This window comes from Salmo salar, chromosome 04 (assembly GCF_965601325.2).
Source record: "Salmo salar chromosome 04, fSalSal1, whole genome shotgun sequence".
Taxonomy (NCBI): Eukaryota; Metazoa; Chordata; class Actinopteri; order Salmoniformes; family Salmonidae; genus Salmo; species Salmo salar.
In genome coordinates this window covers 34,527,054-34,554,866 of record NC_138294.1, presented here as the reverse complement: position 1 = coordinate 34,554,866, position 27,813 = coordinate 34,527,054, and the positions used below count along the sequence as shown (strand labels likewise).

The 27,813-nt window shown below is 40.8% G+C and overlaps 1 protein-coding gene across 1 annotated transcript in view; it reads left to right on the top strand.

Moving 5' to 3' along the window:
• Window positions 1-6,178: 6,178 nt before the first annotated feature.
• The window catches only part of gucy1b1 (guanylate cyclase 1 soluble subunit beta 1), a 42,368-nt gene continuing 20,733 nt past the window's right edge, over window positions 6,179-27,813 (top strand). Inside the window, exons 1-10 of the mRNA XM_014195554.3 lie at window positions 6,179-6,361; window positions 6,721-6,794; window positions 8,548-8,648; window positions 8,843-8,961; window positions 11,550-11,747; window positions 12,967-13,197; window positions 13,436-13,552; window positions 13,784-13,917; window positions 15,925-16,122; window positions 27,163-27,400. Of these exons, the coding sequence (XP_014051029.1) occupies window positions 6,359-6,361; window positions 6,721-6,794; window positions 8,548-8,648; window positions 8,843-8,961; window positions 11,550-11,747; window positions 12,967-13,197; window positions 13,436-13,552; window positions 13,784-13,917; window positions 15,925-16,122; window positions 27,163-27,400 (1,413 nt within the window). The 5' untranslated portion in view covers window positions 6,179-6,358. The remainder of the gene's footprint in view (window positions 6,362-6,720; window positions 6,795-8,547; window positions 8,649-8,842; window positions 8,962-11,549; window positions 11,748-12,966; window positions 13,198-13,435; window positions 13,553-13,783; window positions 13,918-15,924; window positions 16,123-27,162; window positions 27,401-27,813) is intronic.

Genomic DNA, 27,813 nt, shown 5'->3' with positions numbered 1-27,813 from the left:
TATGGTTCACATAGTTTTCATGCTCATCAAACCATTCAGTGACCAGTCCTACCTTGTGGATGGAGGTATTGTCATGCTATGGGGCATAGCCATGGTAGCCAAAATATACATGACCTTTTATACATGACCTTAAGCGTGATGGGATGTTAATTGCCTAGTGGTTAGAGTGTTGGGCAAGTAACTGAAAGGTTTCAAGTTCAAATGCCCAAGGCACAAATCTGTCGTTCTGCCCCTGAACAAGGCAGTTAACCCACTGTTCCTAGGCCATCATTGAAAATAAGAATTTGTTCTTAACTGACTTGCCTAGTAAAATAAATAAAATTAAATTGCTTATTTAACTCCGGAACCACACTTGTATGGAAGCACCTGCTATCAATATACTTTGTATCCCTTATTTACTCAAGTGTTTCCATTATTTTGGAAGTTACCTGTAGATTGTGTCGTGGAAAATGTAATCAATAATGAGGAGAGACAAGGTCAATCACCAATCAGGATATTTCTTTATTCAAAACATATTAATAACATCGATTAATTATTGCAATAATGAAGCTGGTCGACGAACCACCCTAAGATGATTCATTGAGAGCCCAACGAGCTGATTTGAGCCACAGCATTTTATAGCAAAGTACATCCTCCTGAATGTTCATGACAACCAACAGCTGTGTGGAATGGGTCACAAGGTTAGGATTTATATGAAAGAAATTAATAATTCACAGCAAATATCTGCTATAAAGACTGTTCTCATTGTGTGGAAACCAGGGTCTGGCCCCCAAAACAAGGTTCCTCTCATCATTATCCATACCCTAGCCATCTCCACCCTGGTACCTCCCAGCATACAAACACTAACTATGGAATGCGGTCTTTAGGTTTTATCATCAAAGGCATCGTAAATCCACTGTCAGCATTAAGCTCCCAGAGGCCCAACTCAGAAGACTATGCACAGATGAGGGTGTTCTAAGAACCCTATTCTTTTCTATCAAACAACCATTTGATGCAATAACAGTATTATAACATAATCTTGCAATTTCACTCTCACAATTGATATTACACTGCAACAATGTGAGGATCAAACATTTGCTCAAGTTTGTTTCACACGAAGGAAATTGTGTCCAAAATGGCACTATTCCATCTCTGGATCTCAAAGCCAGTTTTTTTCATTCTAACCCTCTAATCAGGGACTGATTTAGACCTGGGACACCAGGTGGGTGTAATTAATTATCTGCCTTATTTGACGATGACCAGTTGTTGTTGGGGGTCAACTGCCTTCCTCAAAGGCAGAACAGCAGATTTTTCCACCTTGCCAGATCAGGGATTCGAACCAGAGACCTTACTATACAAACGCTCTGAACCGCTAGGCTACCTGCCACTAGTGGCCCTGGTCAAAAGAGGTGCACTACAGGACACAGAGAATAGGATGCCATTTCAGACACAGACTTGGTTGTAACAGCTGTGATGGTAGGCCTAGAGGAGATCAGATGCAATTCGGCCTATGTTAATATAGTGGATGGGGGTCGAGAAAAAGGTAAGGAAGAAAACATTTATTTTGTTATTTTCTATTATTACAATCATGTAGCCCTTGGTCATTATAGGCTGAACAACTCGAAACATGGATCAATAAACAGGAGGTAAAACTTGTCTACCCCTCCACATAAAAAAAAGCTACAAAAACACTGATTGCGTCCCAAACAGCACCCCATTACCTATATAGTGCTCTAGTTTTGTGCACTGTCCTGAAACTGCAAGGCCCATCCAAGTTGACCTGTGAGTCAAAACCAGTGAAACAGCACAGCAGCTTTGACTAAACGAAGGGGATTATGTGTTCTTTGTCCTTTTTGGAACATCATAGAGTTTCACAAGCTATCTCAAAACAGTAATAAAAGCTTTTATTAGTGGACATTTGATCAAATGTTTGATTCAAAAAGGACATGTGGCATGATACGTATGGGCTTATATCTAAAAATTATACAAATATATATATATACAGTGGGGGAAAAAAGCATTTGATCCCCTGCTGATTTTGTACGTTTGCCCACTGACAAAGAAAGGATCAGTCTATAATTTTAATGGTAGGTTTATTTGAACAGTGAGAGACAGAATAACAACAAAAATATCCAGAAAAAAACGCATGTCAAAAATGTTATAAATTGATTAGCATTTTAATGAGGGAAATAAGTATTTGACCCCCTCTCAATCAGAAAGATTTCTGGCTCCCAGGTGTCTTTTATACAGGTAACGAGCTGAGATTAGGAGCACACTCTTAAAGGGAGTGCTCCTAACCGCAGCTTGTTACCTGTAAAAAAGACAGCTGTCTACAGAAGCAATCAATCAATCAGATTCCAAACTCTCCACCATGGCCAAGATCAAAAAGCTCTCCAAGGGTGTCAGGGACAAGATTGTAGACCTACATAAGGCTGGAATGGGCTACAAGACCATCGCCAAGCAGCTTGGTGAGAAGGTGACAACATTTGGTGCGATTATTCGCAAATGGAAGAAACAAAAAAGAACTGTCACTATCCCTCGGTCTGGGGCTCCATGCAAGATCTCACCTCGTGGAGTTGCAATGATCATGAGAACGGTGAGGAATCAGCCCAGAACTACACGGGAGGATCTTGTCAATGATCTCAAGGCAGCTGGGACCATAGTCACCAAGAAAACAATTGGTAACACACTACGCCGTGAAGGACTGAAATCCTGCAGCGCCTGCAAGGTCCCCCTGCTCAAGAATACATATACAGGCCTGTCTGAAGTCTGCCAATGAACATCTGAATGACTCAGAGGACAACTGGTGAAAGTGTTGTGGTCAGATGAGACCAAAATGGAGCTCTTTGACATCAACTCAACTCGCCGTGTTTGGAGGGGGAGGAATGCTTGCTCGCACACGCTTATTCATCTCAAGACATCAGTCAGGAAGTTAAAGCTTGGTCGCAAATGGGTCTTCCAAATGGACAATGACCCCAAGCATACTTCCAAAGTTATGGCAAAATGGCTTAAGGACAACAAAGTCAAGGTATTGGAGTGGCCATCACAAAGCCCTGACCTCAATCCCATAGAAGATTTGTGGGCAGAACTGAAAAAGCGTGTGTGAGCAAGGAGGCCTACAAACCTGACTCAGTTACACCAGCTCTGTCAGGAGGAATGGGCCAAAATTTACCCAAATTATTGTGGGAAGCTTGTGGAAGGCTACCCGAAACGTTTGACCCAAGTTAAACAATTTAAAGGCAATGCTACCAAATACTAATTGAGTGTAAGTAAACTTCTGACCCACTGGGAATGTGATGAAATAAATAAATGCTGAAATAAATCATTCTCTCTACTATTATTCTGACATTTCACATTCTTAAAATAAAGCGGTGATCCTAACTGACCTAAGACAGGGAATCTTTACTAGGATTAAATATCAGGAATTGGGAAAAACTGAGTTTAAATGTATTTGGCTAAAGTGTATGTAAACTTCCGACTTCAACTGTATATACACATACTAATCAGGGGGAATGGGAACCAGGTGTGCGTAATGAGACAAGACAGTCTGGGGTTGGTAGTAATGATCCAGTTCAGTGACACCTAGAAGGCCGGTGACGTAGACCTCCGGAGCTGGTGAACGGAATGAACAGCAGTACCGGGGAAATACGTGACAGCAACACTCCATCACTCTCCTTCTTGATCAAATAGCCCTTACACAGCCTGGAGGTGTGTTTTGGGTCATTGTCCTGTTGAAAAACAAATGATAGTCCCACTAAGCGCAAACCAGATGGGACGGCGTATGGCTGCAGAATGCTGTGGTAGCCATGCTGGTTAAGTGTGCCTTGAAATCTAAATAAATCACAGACAGTGTCACCAGCAAAGCACCCCCACACCATCACACCTCCTCCTCCATGCTTCACGGTGGTAACCACACGTGCGGAGATCATCCATTCACCTACTCTGCGTCTCACAAAGACACAACGGTTGGAACCAAAAATCTCACATTTGGAATCATCAGACCAAATTACAGATTTCCACCGGTCTAATGTCCATTGCTCGTGTTTCTTTATCCAATTAAGTCTCTTCTTCTTATTGGTGTCCTTTAATAGTGGTTTCTTCGCAGCAATTCGACCATGAAAGCCTGATTCACGCAGTCTCCTCTGAACAGTTGATGCTGATAAGTGTAATTTACGCTGCAATATCTGAGGCTGGTAACTCTAATGAACTTATCCTCTGCAGCAGAGCTAACTCTGGGTCTTCCTTTCTTGTGACGGTCCTCATGACAGCCAGTTTCATCATAGCGCTTGATGGTTTTTGCGACTCCACTTGAAGAAACTTTCAAAGTTCTTTAAAATTTCCAGAGTGACTGACCTTCATGTCTTAAAGTAATGATGGACTGTCATTTCTCTTTGCTTATTTGAGCTGTTATTGCCATAATATGGACTTGATCTTTTACCATATAGGGATATCTTCTGTATACCACCCCTACCTTGTCACAACACAGCTGATTGGCTCAAAAGCATTAAGAACTTTTAACAACGCACACCTGTTATTTGAAATGTATTCCAGGTGATGACCTCATGAAGCTGGTTAAGAGAATGCCAAGAGTGAGCAAAGCTGTCAAGGAAAAGGGTGGTTACTTTGAAGAATCTCAAATATAAAATATATTTTGATTGTTTAACCCTTTTTTATTTTTTTATATTACATGATTCCATGTGTATGCACTCTACTGTAAGTCGCTCTGGATAAGAGCGTCTGCTAAATGACTAAAATGTAATGTAAATGTTATTTCATAGTTTTAACGTCTTCACTATTATTCTACAATGTAGAAAATAGTAAAAAATAAAGAAAAAACATTGAATGAGCAGGTGTGACCAAACTTTTGACTAACGTAGTTTTTAATTGAGGGGGGGGGGGGGGGGGGGGGGGGGGGGGGATCTGTACTTTACTTTATTATTTATATTTTTGACTACTTTTACTTCATTTCATTCCTAAATAAAATAATGTACTTTTTACTCCAAACATTTTCCTTGACAACCAAAAGTACTAGTTATATTTTGAATGCTTAGCGGGGCAGGAAAATGCTCCAGTTCACGCACTTGTCACGAGAACATCCCTGGCCATCTCTTAGAGCCTCTTATCTGATGGACTCTCTTAACAAAAAATGCTTCGTTTGTAAATTATGTCTGAGTGTTGGAGTATACCCCTGGCTATCTGTAAATAAAAAAATAAAATGGTGCCGGTTTGCTTAATATAAGGAATTCAAAATAATTTATACTTTTACTTTTGATACATAAGTATATTATAGCAATCACATTTACTTACAATACTTAAGTACTCAAGCAGTATTTTACTGAGTGACTTTCAATTTTACTTGAGTAATTTTCTATTAAGGTATCTTAACCTTTTGTTAAGTATGAGAATAGGTTACTTTTTCCACCACTGCCCATTTCATGATGGAGCTAGAAGCCACGTGAGTAAGTGTTAGCTAGCAACTGACCAGAACGTTGATCTAGCCAAAACCAACAACACAAACAAATGGACTATACAGCTTCAAGTAGTGAGTGGAGTTACAAACGGATTATACTAAACAAGTTAAATGTCTTACCTGTGATTAAATGTTTCCACACACATAGCCACTCTCCCACGCCGAATAGCCTGAAGCCACAGGGCTCTTCTTGCAATCTCTATTCCCCTACTTGGGAGCATTGTGAACCATAGATCGGGATTTCTGACCTGGTTACATGTACATTGAACATCACAGTAGCTTTCTGCCATGTTTTGTTATTTCTGTATAACTAAAAATCATTGTCAAATAGTAGGCTATGACACACGACGCAATGCGGAGTGCCTGGATTCAGCACTTAGCCGTGGTATATTGGTAATATACCACAAACCCTTTAAGGTGCCTTATTGCTATTATAAACTGGTTACCAACGTAATTAGAGCAGTAGCATTTTTTGTTGTTATCATACCTATAGTAAACGGTCTGATGTACCATGGCTTTCAGCCAATCAGCATTCAGTGCTCGAACCACTCAGTTTATAATCTATTCTACCAAATATTTGTTTCTATCATTTGATTGTGGAATTTAAATAGGTTGGTTTCGTTCTGTAGTCTTTATTTTGCAGTGGATAAATAAAACGTTTGATGGGACTGTTTTCATAAACAACGCTGTCTTCAACGGGCAACCCTCACTTCTTCCTCAGTGGTCGGTTGCCGAGTGAGTATTTTTTTCCTTGAGCTCTCATTGGACATAATCGACGTCAATTTGATGGGGAATGTTTTCAGGAATGGAGACGCAACGTAACATCTGCAAACTGTGAAGGTGCCGTGATAATTTAGACATAATAGTTTACTTACATTGATAGGGAATCGGGAAGAACTGGTCGTAAAAATGGTATGTAAACATCGACATATTAAATTCCTGGCTATTTTGATGTGTAGTGTTGTGTTTTCCCGTATGAGAACGAGCTATCAGCCTATGGCTACAGTATTCGTTCACCATGCTAACGTTACTTGCTGTAAATTACCACTGAAATTCGTTATTCGACTGCGATTTTATTGTTCTAATAATCATGCTGCATCAATTAAAACATTATTTGCTGTTGTACAATTTAAGCATCCTTTCCTTGAAATTACAATGGAATCATAATACTATCATCACTCTAAGGCATTTATTTACATACTTGTTATTCCCAGTATTTTCAGATTTATGTTTCTCTATTCTTTCTGTATTCTGTTTTATTTCCGTTTTAGTATGGTTTTGTCAACCACGCCTTGGAACTACTTGTATTAAGAAATTATGGCGAAGAAGTGTGGGAAGACATCAAGTAAGTTTAAAGATTTATTTTGTATTTGTGAATGGCACAGGGCATTTGTATATCATAATTGAAAGCAGAAAATTAGAATAAAAACTCAATGTGGCCATGTTGCAAAAGCAAAACAAAGAATTGGCAGATATGGTCATTACATAGATATGTTATTAACGCTTCACATTAAGTTGCTCCTATAACTGTGAAGTAACACTGTAGTAACACACTTTACACAGAACACATGGATTGTGTATTGAAGATATGCGGTAGGAGAGTAGTGGCCTGAGGGCAGATACTTAATGTGTTGTGAAAAGTGTTATGAAATGTAATGTCATGTAATATTTGAAATTGTATATAACTGCCTTAATGTTGCTCAATAAATACAAAAATACAAAAAACAAATTACGCTACTGCCTATGTAATTACCATGTAATAACAATTGCTGTTACTTTACATTGTTATTACACTTTCATTTTGTTTACTACATTGTCTTGACCACAATTTTATGTAACCTACTAATATGACATGGATAATAATACAAAAATATGTCCATTAACCATATTATAATTTTGAAATCAGTAATCTCCCCCTATTGCTAAACAGAGTGGATAACGAATGACCATGTCATGATATTCCACTGATGATACATGACCAGCAGATATAGTGGTAGTTGGCCTATCTGTAACATAAAACATGTGACCATAAATCACCAGCAAACATAAAAGAAAACAATATATAATGAATCAATTCATTCTTAAATTACATCACTCTTATGAGAAGGCGAGCCATATTTTTACTCAATCATTAATTTTCATTAGCCTTCTGATAGTGGTGATAAAGAGAGGTTGTGAATGTTGTTGCATTATGATAACAATCCCCTCTTTTCAAAGTGCTCAAATATTTGGCAAGATCCACGTTTATTTTTCTTCCTCAGTCTTCGCTTTCCAGGACCCAGACTTTCATCCCATCCTATAAGAACAGATGCACAGCTGCCTCTCCGAAAAATGTGTTTTGAGGAATCTGGTCATTTTTATCTCCCAAGAAATATTGCAGCACAATGTTATCTTAATGTTATCTCAACCTTATCTTGGCTGACGTAATTCAACATTATTACATGCCTAATTATTCAAGCTAGAGCAATTGAAAAATGAAATCTTATTTTCACTACATTTTTACGTTGCTTGGTGTGTTTGTTCAGCTGATCACATGCTCAGAAAAAGTGGTTGCTAGCCAGCACAGCAAATCAGTATTGTTTTCTCAGATCAACTCAGTAATCAGGTCAAATAGACCTCATTAGGATATATAACAGTCTTATTTATTAGCATGCCAAATACATTTTCTCATTGTAACTTCTAAATATAGATAATCCGACAATGCACTTAATGCTCAAAGGTAGTTTAATGGTACTGCAACATTCATGAAGGTGTCATGACTGGTTTCATAACGGTGTTATGAATGGCTTATGTATACCCCCCTAAAGTAAAGTGTTACTGATTGTTTTTGTTTGGACCCAATAAGTGTAGGTATCACTTTACTAAAGGCCCTTTATGTATGCATTCATTAAGCCTTAATAACAACTATATAAGACACTATACTGTCAGTCACAGGCAGAAACAACAGCATACAATGTTATGAAGCTAGTTTTAATGGATACTATAGAGGACAATAAATATGTTGTCATATGCTCTTGTCAACAGCCTCTTTATTACATAGGTAATAATCACGTTAATATGATATCTAATAATTATATTTTCTTCTTACTTGTTATCAGGAGGGAGGCGCAACTCGATGTAGAGGGTCAGTTCCTTGTCAGAATCATATATGAAGATGCCAAAACATACGACCTTGTTGCAGCTGCAAGCAAAGTTCTCAGTACGTTTTTTTTTAATAATGTTTTGAGATACAAGATACATTATTTGAACCAGTTTATTCATAACATAATTGTACGGCAACACATTTCAAATATGGTACCCTTTATAAAGGGTAACTTATTGTAAAGTGTTACCAATGGGACTGAGATGGTGTATGCAACAAGTGGATACCTTTTTTTTTTTTTTATCTTGCAGAGATTGATGCAGGGTGTATCCTACAGATGTTTGGGAAGATGTTTTTTGAGTTTTGCCAAGAATCAGGGTATGACACCATCCTGCGTGTTTTAGGCTCCAATGTCCGTGAATTCTTGCAGGTAAGCACTCCAGTTTCCTTCTTAATCTTTCTTCAGTTAACAAACTAATGTAAAACAATGTACTCTTCAAAGTCATGAATGCTTCAACATAAGTTAAATATGACCTGTATTTTAATTGTACAGTGCCAAAACAATTCTGTGACCGCCCTCTCATCTTTGGATTTGGGGAAGGTGACCTTGTAATTCAAATGTATTTATTTATTTTATTTAACTTTTATTTAACTAGGCAAGTCAGTTAAGAACACATTGTTATTTACAATGACGGCCTACCAAAAGGCAAAAGACCTGCAGCGGGGACTGGGGCTTGGGAGAAATAAATAAAAAAAATATATAAATATAGGACAAAACACACATCACAACAAGAGAGACAACACAACACTACATAAAGAGAGACCTAAGACAACAACATAGCAAGGAAGCAACACATAACAACACAGCATGGTAGCAACACAACATAACAACAACATGGTAGCAACACAAAACATGGTACAAACATTATTGGGCACAGACACAGCACAAAGGGCAAGAAGGTAGAGACAAAAATACATCACACAAGCAGCCACAACTGTCAGTAAGAGTGTCCATGATTGAGTCCTTGAATGAAGAGATTGAGATAAAACTGTCCAGTTTGATTGTTTGTTGCAGCTTGTTCCAGTCGCTAGCTGCAGTGAACTGAAAAGAGGAGCGACCCAGGGATGTGTGTGCTTTGGGGACCTTTAAAAGAATTTGACTGGCAGAACGGGTGTAGTATGTGGAGGATGAGGGCTGCAGTAGATATCTCAGATAGGGGGAGTGAGGCCTAAGAGGGTTTTGTAAATAATCATCAACCAGTGGGTCTTGCGACAGGTATACAGAAATGACCAGTTTACAGAGGAGTATAGAGTGCAGTGATGTGTCCTATAAGGAGCATTGGTGGCAAATCTGATGGATGAATGGTAAAGAACATCTAGCCGCTCGAGAGCACCCTTACCTGCCGATCTATGAATTATGTCTCCGTAATCTGGCATGGGTAGGATGGTCATCTGAATCAGGGTTAGTTTGGCAGCTGGGGTGAAAGAGGAGCGATAGACAATAGAGGAAACCAAGTCTAGATTTAATTTTATCCTGCAGTTTTGATATGTGCTGAGAGAAGGACAGTGCACCGTATAGCCATACTCCCAAGTACTTGTATGAGGTGACTACCTCAAGCTCTAAACCCTCAGTGGTAGTAATAACAGTTGTGGGAAGAAGGGGCATTCTTCTTACCAAACCACATGACCTTTGATTTGGAGGTGTTCAGAACAAGGTTCAATTCTTGAGGTGGAGTAAGTCCGCAAGATCACTGTCGAACCAGGGGCTGAACCTGTTTTTAATTCTCATTTTCTTTATGGGGGCGTATTTGTGAACAATACCATTGAAAATATCAAAAAAGAAGGTCCAAGCGTCTTCGACAGAGGGGATCAAGCTGATTCTATACCATTTTACAGAGGCCAGTTCATGAAGGAAGGCTTGCTCATTAAAGTTTTTTAGCAAGTGTCTATGACAAATCCGGACAGGTAATTTCACTGAGCAGCCATTACGAACACAGGCTGTAAAACAGTGATCACTAAGGTCATTACAGAAAACACCAGACTGGCTTCTAAACAGCTTTTACCCCCAAGCCATAAGACTTCTGAACATCTAGTCAAATGGCTACCCAGACTATTTGCATTGCCCCCCACCCCCCTCTCCACACCACTGCCACTCTCTGTTGTCATCTATGCATAGTCACTTTAATAACTCTACCTACATGTACATACTACCTCAACTTACCAGTGCCCCCGCACATTGACTCTGTCCCGGCACCCCCCTGTAAATATTGTTATTTTTTACTGCTGCTCATTAATTACTTGTTACTTTTATCTCTTATTCTTATCCATATTTTTGAAACTGCACTGTTGGTTAGGGGCTCGTAAGTAAGCATTTCACTGTAAGGTCTACCTACACCTGTTGTATTCGGCGCATGTGAATAATACAATTTTATTTGATATCTATCATGATTATTTGTGAGGATAACATCGAGGAGAGTAGCCTTTTCTGGGTGTTTGGAGTCATACCTTGTTGGATTGGTCATAATCTGAGAAATAGTTAGGGAATTCCATTGCTTTAGGACCTGGTCAGGTGGTTTAAGCATGTCCCAGTTTAGGTCATCTAGCAGGACAAATTCAGATTTAGTGTATGAGGCTAGGAGAGAGCTTAGGGCAGGTAGGGTACAGGCTGGTGCGGATGGAGGACGATAGCACCCAGCAACAGTCAACAAAGAGCTATTTGAACGTTTAATGCTTAGATTTGCCAAGACCAAACCCTCTGTTTACAAACACAAAATGTAGGGCTTCGCTTTGGGTTGAAACTGAGATAAAGGAGTGAGGACTGGAGTTATGCAACCTTATTCTAAAGGAACCTTTCCTGCTCCTAGATCTGTTTATGCTTTGTAGCCAACTCCTATGGTGTTTGGCATGACAATGACCACAGGAGTTGGCTCTACATCACAAACCGATATGGGACCAGTCTAAGTGGAATCTTAATGGAGAGAAACTCCCGTTTAAATCATTTATGCAACCCCCATACAGAATCTGGATGCCCTCCACGACCACCTAGGTACCATCTACCCTGGGATGAGGGCTCCGTCCTTCCGCTGCACGGACGCGGAGAAGGGAAACAATCTGATCCTGCACTACTACTCGGAGAGGGAGGGGCTCCAGGACATCGTGATCGGCATCATCAAGACGGTGGCCCAACAGATCCACGGCACAGAAATAGAAATGAAGGTATGCTGTTTCAAAGAAAATAAGTATATTATTACTTAAAGGGATAGTTCAGGATTTTGGCAATGAGGCCCTTTATGTACTTCCCCAGAGTCAGATGAACTCGTGGATACCATTTCTATGTCTCTGTGTTCAGTATAAATGAAGTTAAGAGGTAGTTTTGCGAGCCAATGCTAACTACACCAAGACCTAACTCTGGCACTGTTGTTTTGGGTGCCTTGGTAGCTATTCGGATTCTGTGCCGCTTGGGGATCTTGCCTTCAGTCCAAAATGGGACAGTGGTTGACTTTTAAAATTCAGGAGTTGTTTGGGTCTTAGCAACTGCTAGGTGTTTGTCACCCACAGTGGGCATTTTTTGAGATGCTGGTGGGTCTCTGTTGACTTGGGTCAGATGTCTATGGAAGGGGCAGAATGTTAGTACACCCAGAAGGTGACATAATGCAATTAACAAATAGCTAACAGTTATAGTGTAAGATAGTGTATTTTAAAGTGTCTAACCATTATTAGACTGATATGTGTGATGATAGCTTTAAGGCTAGGAGTATGTGAATAAGTTATTGATATCTGTCATTCTAATTTTAAAGCTAGGGATATGTGAATAAGTTATGCACATTCTTAATAGCAAAGTAGTCCATGCAGCAAACACTAGGTGGAATTAGTATACACCATTGGTATAGACTTGGATAGTCCTTTCAAAAATCTTGTCTCTGAGCACTTAAGATACCTCCTCATTTTCAGAGAAAGCCAACTCTACTATCAAACCTAATCATATCGCAGAGATAGAGATGTCAGTATGTATTTCTCTCCCAAAATTAAATGGGGGAGCTGAATTGACAGACCCTTCAAATGTGACACCAGCTTTTCTGGAAATGTTATCCGCCGTTGGCATGGCAACCGTGTGCGTCACTCTGACGTCAGTGTATAGACTAAAAAGGACTTGTTGTGGCCAGGCAGTAACCCTCACAAGAACATCACTGTGTTTAAAACCATCACACCAAACCGTAGATATTTATATAAAGACAGTATTTCGATGTCTATGCGTTTACCAACCACCCACCGGTATCTCTTACATTATCTCTTGCCATAATGGGTGGACTGGCGGCCATTTTGAGTGTCCCCATAAAGTAAAGCAGGATATAAACACAGGAAGCATAGCATGCACTCATTCTAATTTTATGGAAGTACCTTCCTCCCTTTATGAAGTCCATTCTTCCTTCACCAGGTGATCCAGCACAAGAGTGAGGAGTGTGACCACATTAAGTTCCTGATCGAGGAAAAGGACTCGGAGGAGGAGGCCTTCTATGAGGATCTGGACGGCTTCGAGGAGAACGGCACGCAGGAGACCCGGATCAGCCCCTACACCTTCTGCAAGGCCTTCCCCTTCCACCTCATGTTCGACAGGGACCTGATGCTCACTCAGTGCGGCAATGCCATCTTCCGTGTGCTGCCGCAGGTTTATGTCTATTTAGTTATAGGATGTTATGAGATTTTATGTGTGTAAATAACTACTCTTATACTGCATTATGACTACATTATAACTCAGTATGAGTGTGTTTATAATGCATTGCAGATATGGGCTTCACAGGTAGCCTGCAATTATAATGCATTATGATGTGGTTGTAATGTATTGTAAGACTTGTCATTAGCATGTATGACCCCCTTATGAAGTGTTTTGCTGTTGTATTCCTTAGCTCCAGCCGGGCATCTGTAACCTGCCCTCCGTGTTCTCTCTGGTGCGTCCACACATAGACTTCAGCTTCCAAGGCATGCTCTCCCACATCAACACTGTCTTCGTTCTGCGAAGCAAGGTACGCCAAGAATATTCACTACTTAAACTTTTAATTTAACGTTAAAATTACGCCAGAAAAATAATAATAAAAAATAAAATAGAAAAACTGGATTGAAAGCTGCATTTATGTTTTCTGTGTGTCCTGGCTGCTTGTGTGTTCATGTGTGTTTGTGCTTGCATGTGCATGCATACATACATGTGCGTGCGATTTCTGTCTGTTTGTGTGTGCATGTGTATTACGTCCTTCCAGGAGGGCCTCTTGAACGTGGAGACTTCGGAGAACGAGGACGAGCTGACTGGTGCTGAGATCAGCTGCCTGAGGCTGAAGGGACAGATGATCTACCTGCCCGAGGCGGAGAACATCCTCTTCCTCTGTTCTCCCAGGTTCTGCCACTGTGGCATTAGAAAACTATCTGCTGTCCAAAGGTTGTGTCCCAATCACAAATGGCACCCTTTTCCTTACATAGCTTAAAAGCTTAAAGATCATGTCGGTTTTCTGAGAGTGCGAGACGTAATTGGTTCCAGATTTTTTGGTCTGTTTCAGTCTGTCTCTGCCTTCCTGCTGCAGTGGCGTTAGACAAAGACAATGTGCTGTTCTGGGCTGTGTCCAAAAGGGCACATGGAGCTCTTGTCAAAAGTAGTGCACTATGTAGGGAATAGGGTGCCATTTGGGATTTAGTCTTAGCCTTCGGGTGGATGGCTGTGCTGGATGGATGCCGTGGGGTGGATGTCTCTTGGTTTGTGTGTGAAACCTAATTGGATTCAAAACCACAGCTACTGTAGTGCAGCAGATGGTCTGGCCTTAAAGGGCCAATCTACAGTTGAAACAATAACAAAGTGACACCCCGCCTTTGTTTTGGTAAAAAGCTGAGGGATGGGTCTGGAAAAATTTAACTACTCTCAGATTCATAGACAGAGCTATGGATGCAGTAACTGACCATCCATTATATCAAAATTATAGTTTTAACCATGTTTTTAGGCTATACAGTGTTTGTTTACATTTGCAATGTTTACTAACATTGGAGTAAAACAAGATTCTATTTGGGTTCTGACAGGGTGTCACAGCTGAACTAAGCTCATTAGGAATTTATAAGTGATATTCTTCAAGAATCAATGTGTATATATCATTAATTGGATGTAGCAACAACAGATTGTCCCTTTTATAAAATCTTTGGTAACACTTTACTTAAAGCATCCGTTTATATATTGTCTTATAACAAGGTTTATAATATGTCTCAAACAAGCTGTTACTGTATTTAGTCCACATCATTATGAGCATCTTATAAGACAGGCTGATGAAGAGTCTAACAATGCAGTACATTTTGTAAAAAAAAATCATTTTCTGGTTGAAAACGGCCTGTTGGTAATAGTCACATACACCATTTCTAGTCCGAGAAGTAACAAAAAATTGCAAATAGGATAACTTAAGTAATAAAGTCAGTATTTTCCCCAAAAAAATGTCAGAGGGTTGGGTTGGATTTTAAGTTATGCCCACAAACTGACCATGTTGGATATCTCTATGGGGCTAGTTACAGACCGTCAATAAATTACATAATGTATATGGGACAATATGTTCACATTTAAATAGATCCACATTTTAGTGACGTAAAAACCTCAAACCAACTATAAATTGTACAAATTCAAGTAAAATATTGAAAGCATTTAATAAGAAAACTAAAAGGTGTGCAACATGAAAATATTGTCCCATGCCAACCAGAAGCATTGGTTGGCATGGGCTAGATGTCCTTTCAAATCAATGAAGGGAAGTGAACAAGTTCACACTTGAAGATAATTGCAACGCACCCCATGTACCTGGTAAAACCTTATTTCTATCAAGTGATCATCTAGAGAAAGTAGTGTCCCTGCATGGTGCCAGCAGGTGGTGAAACAACATTGGTGTTGTTGTTTACAGAAGGAAAGAGACTTGACTTTTTCATCAGCGACTGTATCAGTTTGGCCCTGTTCAGTCAGTCTTGCAAGTCATTACAGCTGAATATTATGTCTAGATCAGAGACCGTGGCAGCTAGAGTGCATTGTGTCTGTTAGACCTTTCGTTGAAGTGCGTTTGATTGAAGTTTATTGAAAGTGATTATGATGAGAGAATTGAGCTCTTGATACTGGGCAAAGGGATAGAAAATAAAGTAACTAGCCCTCCTGCATTCATAAGAGGACAAGTTTTTATGATGTGTCTTTATGTATAACATTTTCAACTTACCCAAGTAACTTATTTAGTCAATCATTATAAGATTATAGTTATTATAAGTGGGGCATACATGCTAATCATAATGCATTATATGTTGTGCCCTGCTGAACACGGCCCCTGTTGAGTTGTGTTCAGCCACTGTTTAGTGTTCAGCCTCTGATGATGCGTCACCAACTTTGTGTGTTCAGTGTGATGAACCTGGACGACCTGACGCGGAGAGGCCTGTACCTGAGCGACATCCCGTTGCACGATGCCACACGTGACCTGGTGCTGCTGGGAGAACAGTTCCGTGAGGAGTACAAGCTGACCCAGGAACTGGAGATCCTGACTGACCGTCTGCAGCACACCCTCCGGGCCCTGGAGGATGAGAAGAAGAAGACGGACAGGTTCGTAGATAGACTCCCGACCCATCGCCCTCACCCTCATAGTTTGATAGAATCCTTCACCCATGTCCATTTTTTTTACGTAAAGGGATGGTTCACTCCAAATAGAATTTCAGCTGTGTTGGAGTCTTTGGTGTAGTGGTCTAAACTCCCGACTCCCATCACATACGCCCCCCCCCCCCCGGCAACTGGGGTTCGAGCCGTGTTGTGGACACTTTTCTCTGTGTCTATCTCCCTTTTTAACTTCTTACTGTTAAAAATGATAAAATACTTACACATTTAGTTAAATGTACAGAATGCCTTTCGTAAATAATGTGAAACCTAATTAACCACAAATTGTTTGAACTTTGTGCGCAGTAGCGCCATTCTGCTTAGTAGTGCGGATTGCCTCAGAAGGAACTTCTGAACCCCTCCTCCATTGAAAATCAGAAAAGGGGTGGCTTCCCTTTGGCTTTGACTTTTCATGATGAACATGAACATATTTTTATAAAATATACTACACTATATACCTACATTAACTCAGTCTTTCTGTTTTATTGCAATATGCCAATGAATGTGTGAGGTGCAACACTCTCATCATATACAGTACCAGTCAAAGGTTTGGACACACCTACTCATTCAAGGTTTTTTCTTTATTTTTACTATTTTCTACATCATAGAATAATAGTGAAGACATCAAAACTATGAAATAACACATATGGAATCATGTAGTAACCAAAAAAGTTAAACAAATCAAAATATATTTTATATTAGAGATTCTTCAAATTAGCCACCCTTTGCCTTGATGACAGCTTTGCACACTCTTGGCATTCACTCAACCAGTGTTATTTTATAGTTTTGACGTCTTTACTATTATTCTACAATGTAGAACATAGTACAAATAAAGAAAAACACTGGAATGAGTAGGTGTGTCCAAACTTTTGACTGGTACTGTATGTCAAATCCAAAGTCCAATTTTATTAAGCATTTAGGTAAAAAATGTTTTGGTCAAGTACCCTCATTAAAATGTTATTGCCATAATAATGTCAAACTAGAGCTCTTCTCGGATCCTGAAATTGAGGTCCGAACTGAATTGGATCCATGAAATTCTAAACTGACACCAACAGAACCCGGCCATAAAAAAAAAAATCAATTCCCGATCCAATACGGATCCGAGGTGGACCAGATCCGACCCAAAATATGTCCGAAATGAGGGAGTTTTTTACATCCATTGCGAATGACAGTAGTTCATCACTGTATTTGTAACATTTTTCCAAAATCTTCCTGATAGGCCAAAGTAACCACTGCACCTCGGTGGGCTATAGCAACATTTTGCTGTGTCTGTTCCGAGCTACTTGGCGTGGGAAACAGTGAGCGCCCAGTTGAAACAATGTTGCAAGTTTACAATAGGGAGAGCTCAAACCAGACCGAGAGAAGCAGACAGGCAGAGCATTAAGAGATTAATGTTATTGACTGAACCAACTGCCATGTGTAGCAAATGTTATTTATAGAGGATATTTATTTTCCTCAGGATACTTTCTTCTTCAAATATAATTTAGGAACTGGTGAGTATATTACATATTTTCAGGCAGATCCGAGGTCGGTAGCCACCTAGCTTGATCCAATCCGGCTTCCAAGGGTCAACTACTGAATTTTGGATCCGACATGTTCGGATACCGGATCGGATCTCAGGTTATCGGGTTCGTGTATATCGGTGAAGACCTCTATGTCAAACCACAAACAAATGTCATATTTGTACCTACTAGGCTACTTCTCCGCAGTGGACGTTCTGTCTGGTAGTTCCCCTTTTGTATGATTTGCCTCTGTCTACTCGGTGGCTCAACAACCTTTCACTGTAACCCAAACACAGCTTCCTCGGTGGCAGCTGTTTACAAAGGGCCCATATATTATTGTTCACCCATCCCCCACACCACTATATCTCCCAGAGAGAGAGAGAAAATGCCTCCAGCAGCTCTGACTGCATTTTAAAGTGCTTTGTGAGGGGGTGAAAGGTCAAAAGAACAGAGGTCAGGAACGTCAACCACAGTCAGACAGACAACCGCGCGTCCGTACAGTAAACACTGGCAGCTGTTTGTGCTAGCGAACCGAACCGTACTTAAAGTTCCCTCGGTTGGAGTGAGGTTTCACACAGGCGCACGTGCGCATTGATGCACACATACGGTCACGTCCTCTAACACACATATACACATGTGCTTACACACACACACACACAGCTTTATTTTAGTGACATTTTTGGAGTTTTTGTAGATTATGAATTTTGACCGTTCAAAATCCTATTTTCCCTAACCATAACCTTAAACCTAACCCTAACCCTTAGCCTAACCCTAACCTTAACTCCAAAAACCCTAACACTAAACATTAACCATAACCATAACCTTAACCCCAAAACCATATACCTAACCCTTAAGCTTAACTATACTGTACAAACACACACATACACACACTGTTAAGCCTGCTGTAGATGTAGGGCCGGACTATGGCATTTGGGGTCTGGGGTCCCCCTCCCAAGAGAAAATGTTGCAGTTTTAAAGCAAATTTCCTGCAATTCTATACTTTTTGCCATGGGGCATTGAAAATAATTGCTGTTTTATAGCTCATCTCATGCTTTTGTTCACATTTTGCCATGAGGCTCAGAGAACATTTTGCAGTTTTCAAGCTAATGTCCTGTTATTCTACACATTTTGCTATCATATGCTTTCTGGAGGTCGGGGGGCACGTGCTCTGCGTGCCAGTTCGGTAATCCGGCCCTGTGTAGCACCCTATCTTCTTATTGGGAAATGCTTTCTCTCTTGGCCGTGGTGGAGTTTCATTAATATTCTTCATGTAGTTCTGAGGTCTGAGTGTGCCTCAGCAGAGGACTCAGGTCCACTATGTTTGATTGGAATTCAAAGCTCTCTCATTTTGGTAGACTGTATTGTAATGTACACTTATCGCTTTCTCAAAGCACATTTTAGAGGTATGCAATTGGGTGGTGATGAAAGTATAAGACGTGTAAATTGGCCTTTGAAATATGTTGCAAACAATGTCTTATTAGACTACTGTATATAATAGAAAGACGATTTAATTATGGCCCACCATTTTGTCTAGGTAAAATAAAAAAATAAAAATACTTAACTAAAAATAAAAAATGATGGAAGGAGATTTTGCAAATTTTGACAGCATCAGGAAGATATCAGATATAGCAAAACGTGAAAAAATGATAGATTAATACATTTTTCCCTCTCTACTTTTCATGGCACGGCACAGCAGTGGGTCAGCAACTTGGTGAAGACCAAATGTGGCTCCAGGGCTAAATTAGTTTGACACCCCTGCTTTAGACATATCCCTGGGTTGTGTTACTTTTTTTGTGGTGTTTCAGAGAATACTTTTAGAGTGCCAGTGTAGAGAGGTATTTGTATGCACCATGTGCCCTGCCATGCTGATACATCATTTATGACATTTCCCATTGGTAGACACAGATGGTAATGCTTTAGTCAGTTACCATGGCTACCACACACTGCCTGTTCGAGACCAGCTTGTGTAAAGACTTGAGTGAAAAGGGTGAAGTTACCAAAGGCTGTATGAGGTGATGTGTAATGGGAGACCATTAAAACATCAATGGGGTACTCATAACCTGTATATTATATACAATTATGCAGTATATTTATGTTTTTCATATACATACTGTTTATTTAATTTGTTAATTCATTAGTTACTTCATTATAAACAGTTACAGACCTAAACCAAGAGAATATAGGCCTACTAAACTGATACAATTGTTTATATTTTCTTGCTCAACTACCAATGACCTAAAACACAATACAAGAAGCCAAAGACAGTTCTCTTGTCATTTAAAAGCATAATAATATACACTGAGTGTACAAAACATTAAGAACACCTTCCTAATATTTGCACCACCCCCTTTTGCCCTCAGAACAGCCTTCAATCAAATCAAATTGTATTGGTGCAGTAATATCTAACAATACACAACAAAACACACATATCTAAAAGTAAAAGAATGGAATTAATAAATATAGAAATATTATGTGTATGTGTGTGTGTGTGCGTGTGTGTGCGTGTGTGTGTGTGTGTGTGTGTGTGTGTGTGTGTGTGTGTGTGTGTGTGTGTGTGTGTGTGTGTGTGTGTGTGTGAGATGGGATGTATAGACATTGTGGACAGTATATGGATAGGATTTGTAGTATATCTGAAGAATACAATCTGGACCCTCTCTTTCTAAAATTATCCACCGAAATTGTTGCAACCCCTATCACTAGCCTGTTCAACCTCTCTTTCGTATCGTCTGAGATCCCCAAAGATTGGAAAGCTGCCACGGTCAGGGGGAGACACCAGGGGGAGACACTAGACCCAAACTGTTATAGACCTATATTCATCCTGCCCTGCCTTCCTAAAATCTTTGAAAGCCAAGTTAACAAACAGATCACCAACCATTTCGAATCTCACCGTACCTTCTCCACTATGCAATCTGGTTTCCGAGCTAGTTATGGATGCACCTCAGCCACGCTCAAGGTCCTAAACAATATCATAACCGCCATCGATAAAAGACAATACTGTGCAGCCGTCTTCATCGAACTGGCCAAGGCTTTTGACTCTGTCAATCACCGCATTCTTATCGGCAGACTCAATAGCCTTGGCTTCTCAAATGACTGCCTCGCCTGTTGTCCGGACCTCTGGCAGTCTCTATGGGGGTGCCACAGGGTTCAATTCTCGGGCCGACTATTTTCTCTGTATATATCAATGATGTCGCTCTTGCTGCTGGGGATTCTCTGATCCACCTCTACGCAGACGACACCATTCTGTATACATCTGGCCCTTCTTTGGACACTGTGCTAACAAACCTCCAAACGAGCTTCAATGCCATACAACACTCCTTCCGTGGCCTCCAACTGCTTTTAAATTCTAGTAAAACTAAATGCATGCTCTTCAACCGATTGCTGCCCGCACCTGCCCACCCGTCCAGCATTACTACTCTGGACGGTTTTGAGTTAGAATATGTGGACAACTACAAATACCTAGGTGTCTGGTTAGACTGTAAACTCTCCTTCCAGACTCACATTAAGCATCTCCAATCCAAAATGAAATCTAGAATCTGCTTCCTATTTTGCACAAAGCCTCCTTCACTCATGCTGCCAAACATACTCTCGTAAAACTGACTATCCTGCCGATCCTTGACTTCGGCGATGTCATTTACAAAATTGCCTCCAACACTCTACTCAGCAAACTGGATTTAGTCTATCACAGTGCCATCCGTTTTGTCACCAAAGCCCCATATGCTACCCACCTCTGCGACCTGTATGTTCTCGTTGGCTGGCCGTCACTACATATCTGTCGCCAAACCCACTGGCTCCAGGTTATCTATAAGTCTTTGCTAGGTAAAGCCCTGCCTTATCTCAGCTCACTGGTTACCATAGCAACACCCACCCGTAGCACACGCTCCAGTAGGTGCAGTATATTTCACTGGTCATCCCCAAAGCCAACACTTCCTTTGGCCGCCTTTCCTTCCAGTTCTCTGCTGCCAATGACTGGAACGAATTGCAAAAATCACTGAAGCTGGAGTCTTATATCTCCCTCTAACTTTAAGCATTAGCTATCAGAGCAGCTTACCGATCACTGTACCTGTACACAGCCAGTCTGTAAATAGCACACCCAACTACCTCATTCCCATATTGTTACTTATCCTTTTGCTCTTTTGCACCCCAGTATCTCTACTTGCACATCCTCATCTGCACATCTATCACTCCAGTGTTAATTGCTGAATTGTAATTATTTCGCCTCTATGGCCTATTTATTGCCTTACCTCCCTACTCTTCTACATTTGCACACACTGTACATAGATTTTCTATTGTGTTATTGACTGTACGTTTGTTTATGTGTAACTCTGTGTTGTTGTTTTTGTCGCACTGCTTTGCTTTATCTTGGCCAGGTCGCAGTTGTAAATGAGAACTTGTTCTCAACTGTCCTACCTGGTTAAATAAAGGTGAAATACATTTTAAAAAAGGATATAATGGTATATGTACAGCAATAGTTGAATAGGATGGCCTGAATAGAGTAGAATACAGTATATACAGTTGAAGTCGGAAGTTTACATACACTTTAGCCAAATACGTTTAAACTCAGTTTTTCACAATTCCTGAAATTTAATCCTAGTAAAATTCCCTGTTTTAGGTCAGTTACAATCACCACTTTATTTTAAGAATGTGAAATGTCAGAATAATAGTAGAGATAATGATTTATTTCAGCTTTTATTTCTTTCATCACATTCCCAGTGGGTCAGAAGTTTACATACACTCAATTAGTATTTGGTAGCATTGCCTTTAAATTGTTTAACTTGGCTCAAACGTTTCGGGTAGCCTTCCACAAGCTTCCCACAATAAGTTGTGTGAATTTTGGCCCATTCCTCCTGACAGAGCTGGTGTAACTGAGTCAGGTTTGTAGGCCTCCTTGCTCACACACACTTTTTCAGTTCTGCTCACACATTTTCTATGGGATTGAGGTCAGAGCTTTGTGATGGCCACTCCAATTCCTTGACTTTGTTGTCCTTAAGCCATTTTGCCACAACTTTGGAAGTATGCTTGGGGTCATTGTCCATTTGGAAGACCCATTTGCGACCAAGCTTTAACTTCCTGACTGATGTCTTGAGATGTTGCTTCAATATATCCACATCATTTTCCTCCCTCATGATGCCATCTATTTTGTGAAGTGCACCAGTCCCTCCTGCAGCAAAGCACCTCCACAACATGATGCTGCTACCCCTGTTCTTCACGGTTGGGATTGTGTTCTTTGGCTTGCTGCGGTCATTATGGCCAAACAGTTCTACTTTTGTTTCATCAGACCAGAGGACATTTCTCCAAAAAGTACGATCTTTGTCCCCATGTGCAGTTGCAAACCATAGTCTGGCTTTTTTATGGCGGTTTTGGAGTAGTGGCTTCTTCCTTTCTGAGCGGCCTTTCAGGTTATGTTGATGTAGGACTCGTTTTACTGAGGATGTAGATACTTTTGTACCTATTTCCTCCAGCATCTTCACAAGGTCCTTTGCTGTTGTCTCCTTCCTGAGCTGTATGATGGCTGCGTGGTCCCATGGTGTTTATACTTGCGTACTATTGTTTGTACAGATGAACGTGGTACCTTCAGGCATTTGGAAATTGCTCCCAAGGATGAACCAGACCTGTGGTGGTCAACAATTTCTTTAGATTTTCCCATGATGTCAAGCAAAGAGGCACTGAGTTTGAAGGTAGGCCTTGAAATACATCCACAGGTACACCTCCAATTGACTCCAATGATGTCAATTAGCCTATCAGATGATTCTAAAGCCATGACATCATTTTCTGGAATTTTCCAAACTGTTTAAAGGCACAGTCAACTTAGCGTATGTACACTTCTGACCCACTGGAATTGTGATACAGTGAATTATAAGTGAAATAATCTGTCTGTAAACAATTGTTGGAAGAATTACTTGTGTCATGCACAAAGTAGATGTCCTAACCGACTTGGCAAAGCTATAGTTTGCTAACAAGAAATTTGTGGAGTGGTTGAAAAACGAGTTTTAATGACACCAACCTAAGTGTATGTAAACTTCCGACTTCAACTGTACATATGAAATGGGTAAAACAGTATGTGAACATCATTCAAGTGACCAGTGTTCCATGTCTATGAACATAGGGCAGCAGCCTCTAAGGGGAAGGGTTGAGTAACCTGGTGGTAGCCGGCTAGTGACAGCGACGAAGTTCAGGGCAGGGTACTGGGTGGAGGCCGACTAATGATGGCTATTTAACAGTCTGATGGCCTTGAGATAGAAGCTGTTTTTCAGTCTTCAATCCCAGTACCCTGATGCACCTGTACTGACCTCGCCTTCTGTATAATAGCAGGGTGAACAGGCCGTGGCTCAGGTGGCTGAGGTCCTTGATGATCTTCTTGGCCTTCTTGTGTCACCGTTTGCTGTAGATGTCCTGGAGGGTAGGTATCGTGCCTCGGGTAATGCGTTGGGCAGACCTCACTATCCTCTGGATTGCTCTGCGGTTGCGGATGGTGCAGTTGCCGTACCAGGCAGTGATACAGCACGACAGGATGCATCTGTAAAAGTTTGTGAGGGTCTTAGGGGCCAAGACAAATTTCTTCAGCTTCCTGAGGTTGAAGAGGCTCTGTTGCACCTTCTTCACCGCAGTCTGTGTGGGTGGACCATTTCAGATTGTCAGTGATGTGTATGCCGAGGAACTTTAAGCCTTTCATCTTCTCCGCTGCGGCCCTGTCTATGTGGATGGGGACGTGCTCCTTCTGCTGTCTCCTGAAGTCTACAATCAGCTCCTTTATTTTGTTGACGTTGAGGGAGAGGTTATTTTCCTGGCACCGCTCCGCCAGGGCCCTCACCTCCTCCCTGTAGGGTGTCTCATTGTTGTTGGTAATCAGGCCTACCACTGTTGTGTCATCTACAAACTTGATGATTGAGTTGGAGGCGTGCGTGGCCACTCAGTCTTGGGTCAACAGGGAGTACAGGAGGGGGCTGAGCACACACCATTGTGGGGCCCCTATGTTGAGGATCAGCATAGTGGAGGTGTTGTTGCCTACCTTCACCACCTGGGAGCAGTACATCAGGACGTCCAGGACCCAGTTGCACAGGGCAGGGTTCAGACCCAGGGCCCCTAGCTTAATGATGAGCTTGGAGGGTACTATGGCGTTGAAGGCTGAGCTGTAGTCAATGAACAGCATTCTTACATAGGTATTCCTCTTGTCCAGATGGGATAGGTTAGTGTGCAGCGTGATGGCGATTGCATCATCCTTGGATTTATTGGGGCTTTATGCAAATTGCAGTGGGTCTAGGGTGTCGGGTAGGGTGGAGGTGACATGATCCTTAAAACTTCTTTGGGATAAGGGGGCAGTATTTTCACGTCAGGTTGAAAAGTGTGCCCAGACTAAACTGCCTGCTACTCAGGCCCAGAAGCTAGGATATGCATATTATTAGTAGATTTGGATAGAAAACACTCTGAAGTTTCTAAAACTGTTTGAATGATGTCTGTGAGTATAACATAACTCATATGGCAGGCGAAAACCTGAGAAAAATCCAACCAGGAAGTGGGAAATATGAGGTTTGTAGTTTTTCAAGTGATTGCCTATGCAATATACAGTGTAAATTTGGTCAGATTGCACTTCCTAAGGCTTCCACTAGATGTCAACAGTCTTTAGAACGTTGTTTCAGGCTTCTATTGTGAAATGGGAGTGAATAAGACTAGTCACAGTAACTGCCTCAGCTGAAAGCGTTTAGTTGTTGATCGCGCGCAGCCGTGAGTACGAGCTCCGTTCCCTTTCATTTCTAAAGACAAAGGAATTGTCCGGTTGGAATATTATTGAAGATTTATGATAAAAACATCCTAAAGATTGATTATATACATCGTTTGACATGTTTCTACAAACTGTAATGGAACTTTTTAGACTTTTCGTCTGGACTTAGTGCCCGTGCCTTGTGCATTTGTAATAGTGAACTAAACGCGCAAACAAAAAGGAGGTATTTGGACATAAAGATTAACTTTATCGAACAAAATGAACATTTATTGTGGAACTGGGATTCCTGGGAGTGCATTCTGATGAAGATGAAAGGTAGTGAATATTTATAACACTATTTCTGACTTCTGTTGACTCCACAACATGGCGGGCTGTATGGCTTGTTTTGGTGGCTGAGCGCTGTACTCAGATTATCGCAGGGTGTGCTTTCACCATAAAGCTTTTTTGAAATCTGACACAGCGGTTGCATTAAGGAGAAGTTTATCTATAATCCTATGCATAACAGTTGTATCTTTCATCAATGTTTATGATGAGTGTTTCTGTAAATTGATGTGGCTCTCTGCAAAATCACCGTTTGTTTTGTAGGCAAAACATTACTGAACATAACGCGCCAATGTAAACTGAGATTTTTGGATATAAATATGAACTTTATCGAACAAAACATACATGTATTGTGTAACATGAAGTCCTATGAGTGCCATCTGATGAAGATCATCAAAGGTTAGTGATTCATTTTATCTCTATTTCTGCTTTTTGTGACTCCTCTCTTTGGCTGGATAATGACTATGTTTTTTTGTCACTAGGCGCTGACCTAACATAATCGTATGGTATGCTTTCGCCGTAAAGCCTTTTTGAAATCAGACACTGTGGCTGGATTAACAAGAAGTTTATCTTTAAAATGGTGTATAATACTTGTATGTTTGAGGAATTTTAATTATGAGATTTCTGTTGTTTTGAATTTGGCGCCCTGCAATTTCACTGGCTGTTGTCGAGGTGGGATGCTAGCGTCCCACATATCCCAGAGGTTTTAACTAGGCTCTCAAAGCACTTCATGATTACAGAAGGGAGTTCTACGGGGTGATAGTAATTTAATTCAGTTACCTTTGCTTTCTTGGGTACAGGAACAATGGTGGACATATTGAAGCAAGTGGGGACAGCAGACTGGGACAGGGAGAGATTGAATATGTCAGTAAACACTACAGCCAGCTGGTCTGTCCATGTTGACTCCAATGCTTCCCATAGTTGTCAAGTTGGCTGGATGTCCTTTGGGTGGTGGACCATTCTTGATACACACAGGAAACTGTTGAGCGTGAACAACCCAGTAGCGTTGCTGTTCTTGACACAAACCAGTGCGCCTACCATACCCCGTTCAAAGGCACTCTTTTGTCTTTCCCATTCTGAATGTCACAAATACAAGGATCCTTCTTTAACCTGTATCCTCCCCCACTGATTGAAGTGGATTTACAGTTGACATCAATAAGGGATCATAGCTTTCACCTGGTCAGTCTATGTCATGGAAATGCAGGTGCTCATAATGTTTTGTACACTCAGTGTATATGCCATTTAGCAGACACTATTATCCAAACGACTTACAGTCCTTTATACATTTACCTATGGGAGCCCCCTGGAATCAAACCCACAATCCCAGCATTGCAAGCACCATGCTCTACCAACTGAGCCATACAGGACCACAATCAGTATTATGGGGGATTTTTTGGGGGGGGAATAAAAACAATAATCTATACGAGATGTTTTCTTTTCACTTTTCTTTAGATTGCTCTACTCAGTCCTGCCACCATCGGTGGCCAATGAGTTGCGCCACAAGCGTCCAGTCCCTGCCAAACGTTATGACAATGTGACCATCCTCTTCAGCGGCATTGTGGGATTCAACACCTTTTGCAGCAAACACGCATCAGCCGAGGGTGCCATAAAGATAGTCAACCTGCTCAACGACGTCTACACCCGATTTGACATCCTGACCGACTCGAGAAAGAACCCCTACGTGTACAAGGTTTGAAGGGATATTTTCTTATTTTTCTCTTTTATTTACAGATAAAATTGAAACATTGAAACAGTCAGATGCATTGCACCATTATCACACCTTATACCATGGCATTGTTTGTTGAATACTCCTTTCTGATTGGCTTGAAGGGCATTCTAGAGCATTATTTCCCTATAACGCACAATATATTTGCACGGTAGAATTCAATGGCTATAGTTGAATTCGATTTTCATAATAGCAAGCTAGGACGGATGGTTTGGTTAGCTAAACTAGCAACTATGTTTGGTTACCCTGGCAACTAGTGTAGCTATATGGTAAACTTGCTAGCTACTTCAGATTTCAATTCTACCGCCACTGAACATATTGAACACACATGTGTTAAATTATAGACATAATCAACTCGGGGCTCTATGCATTCTCTG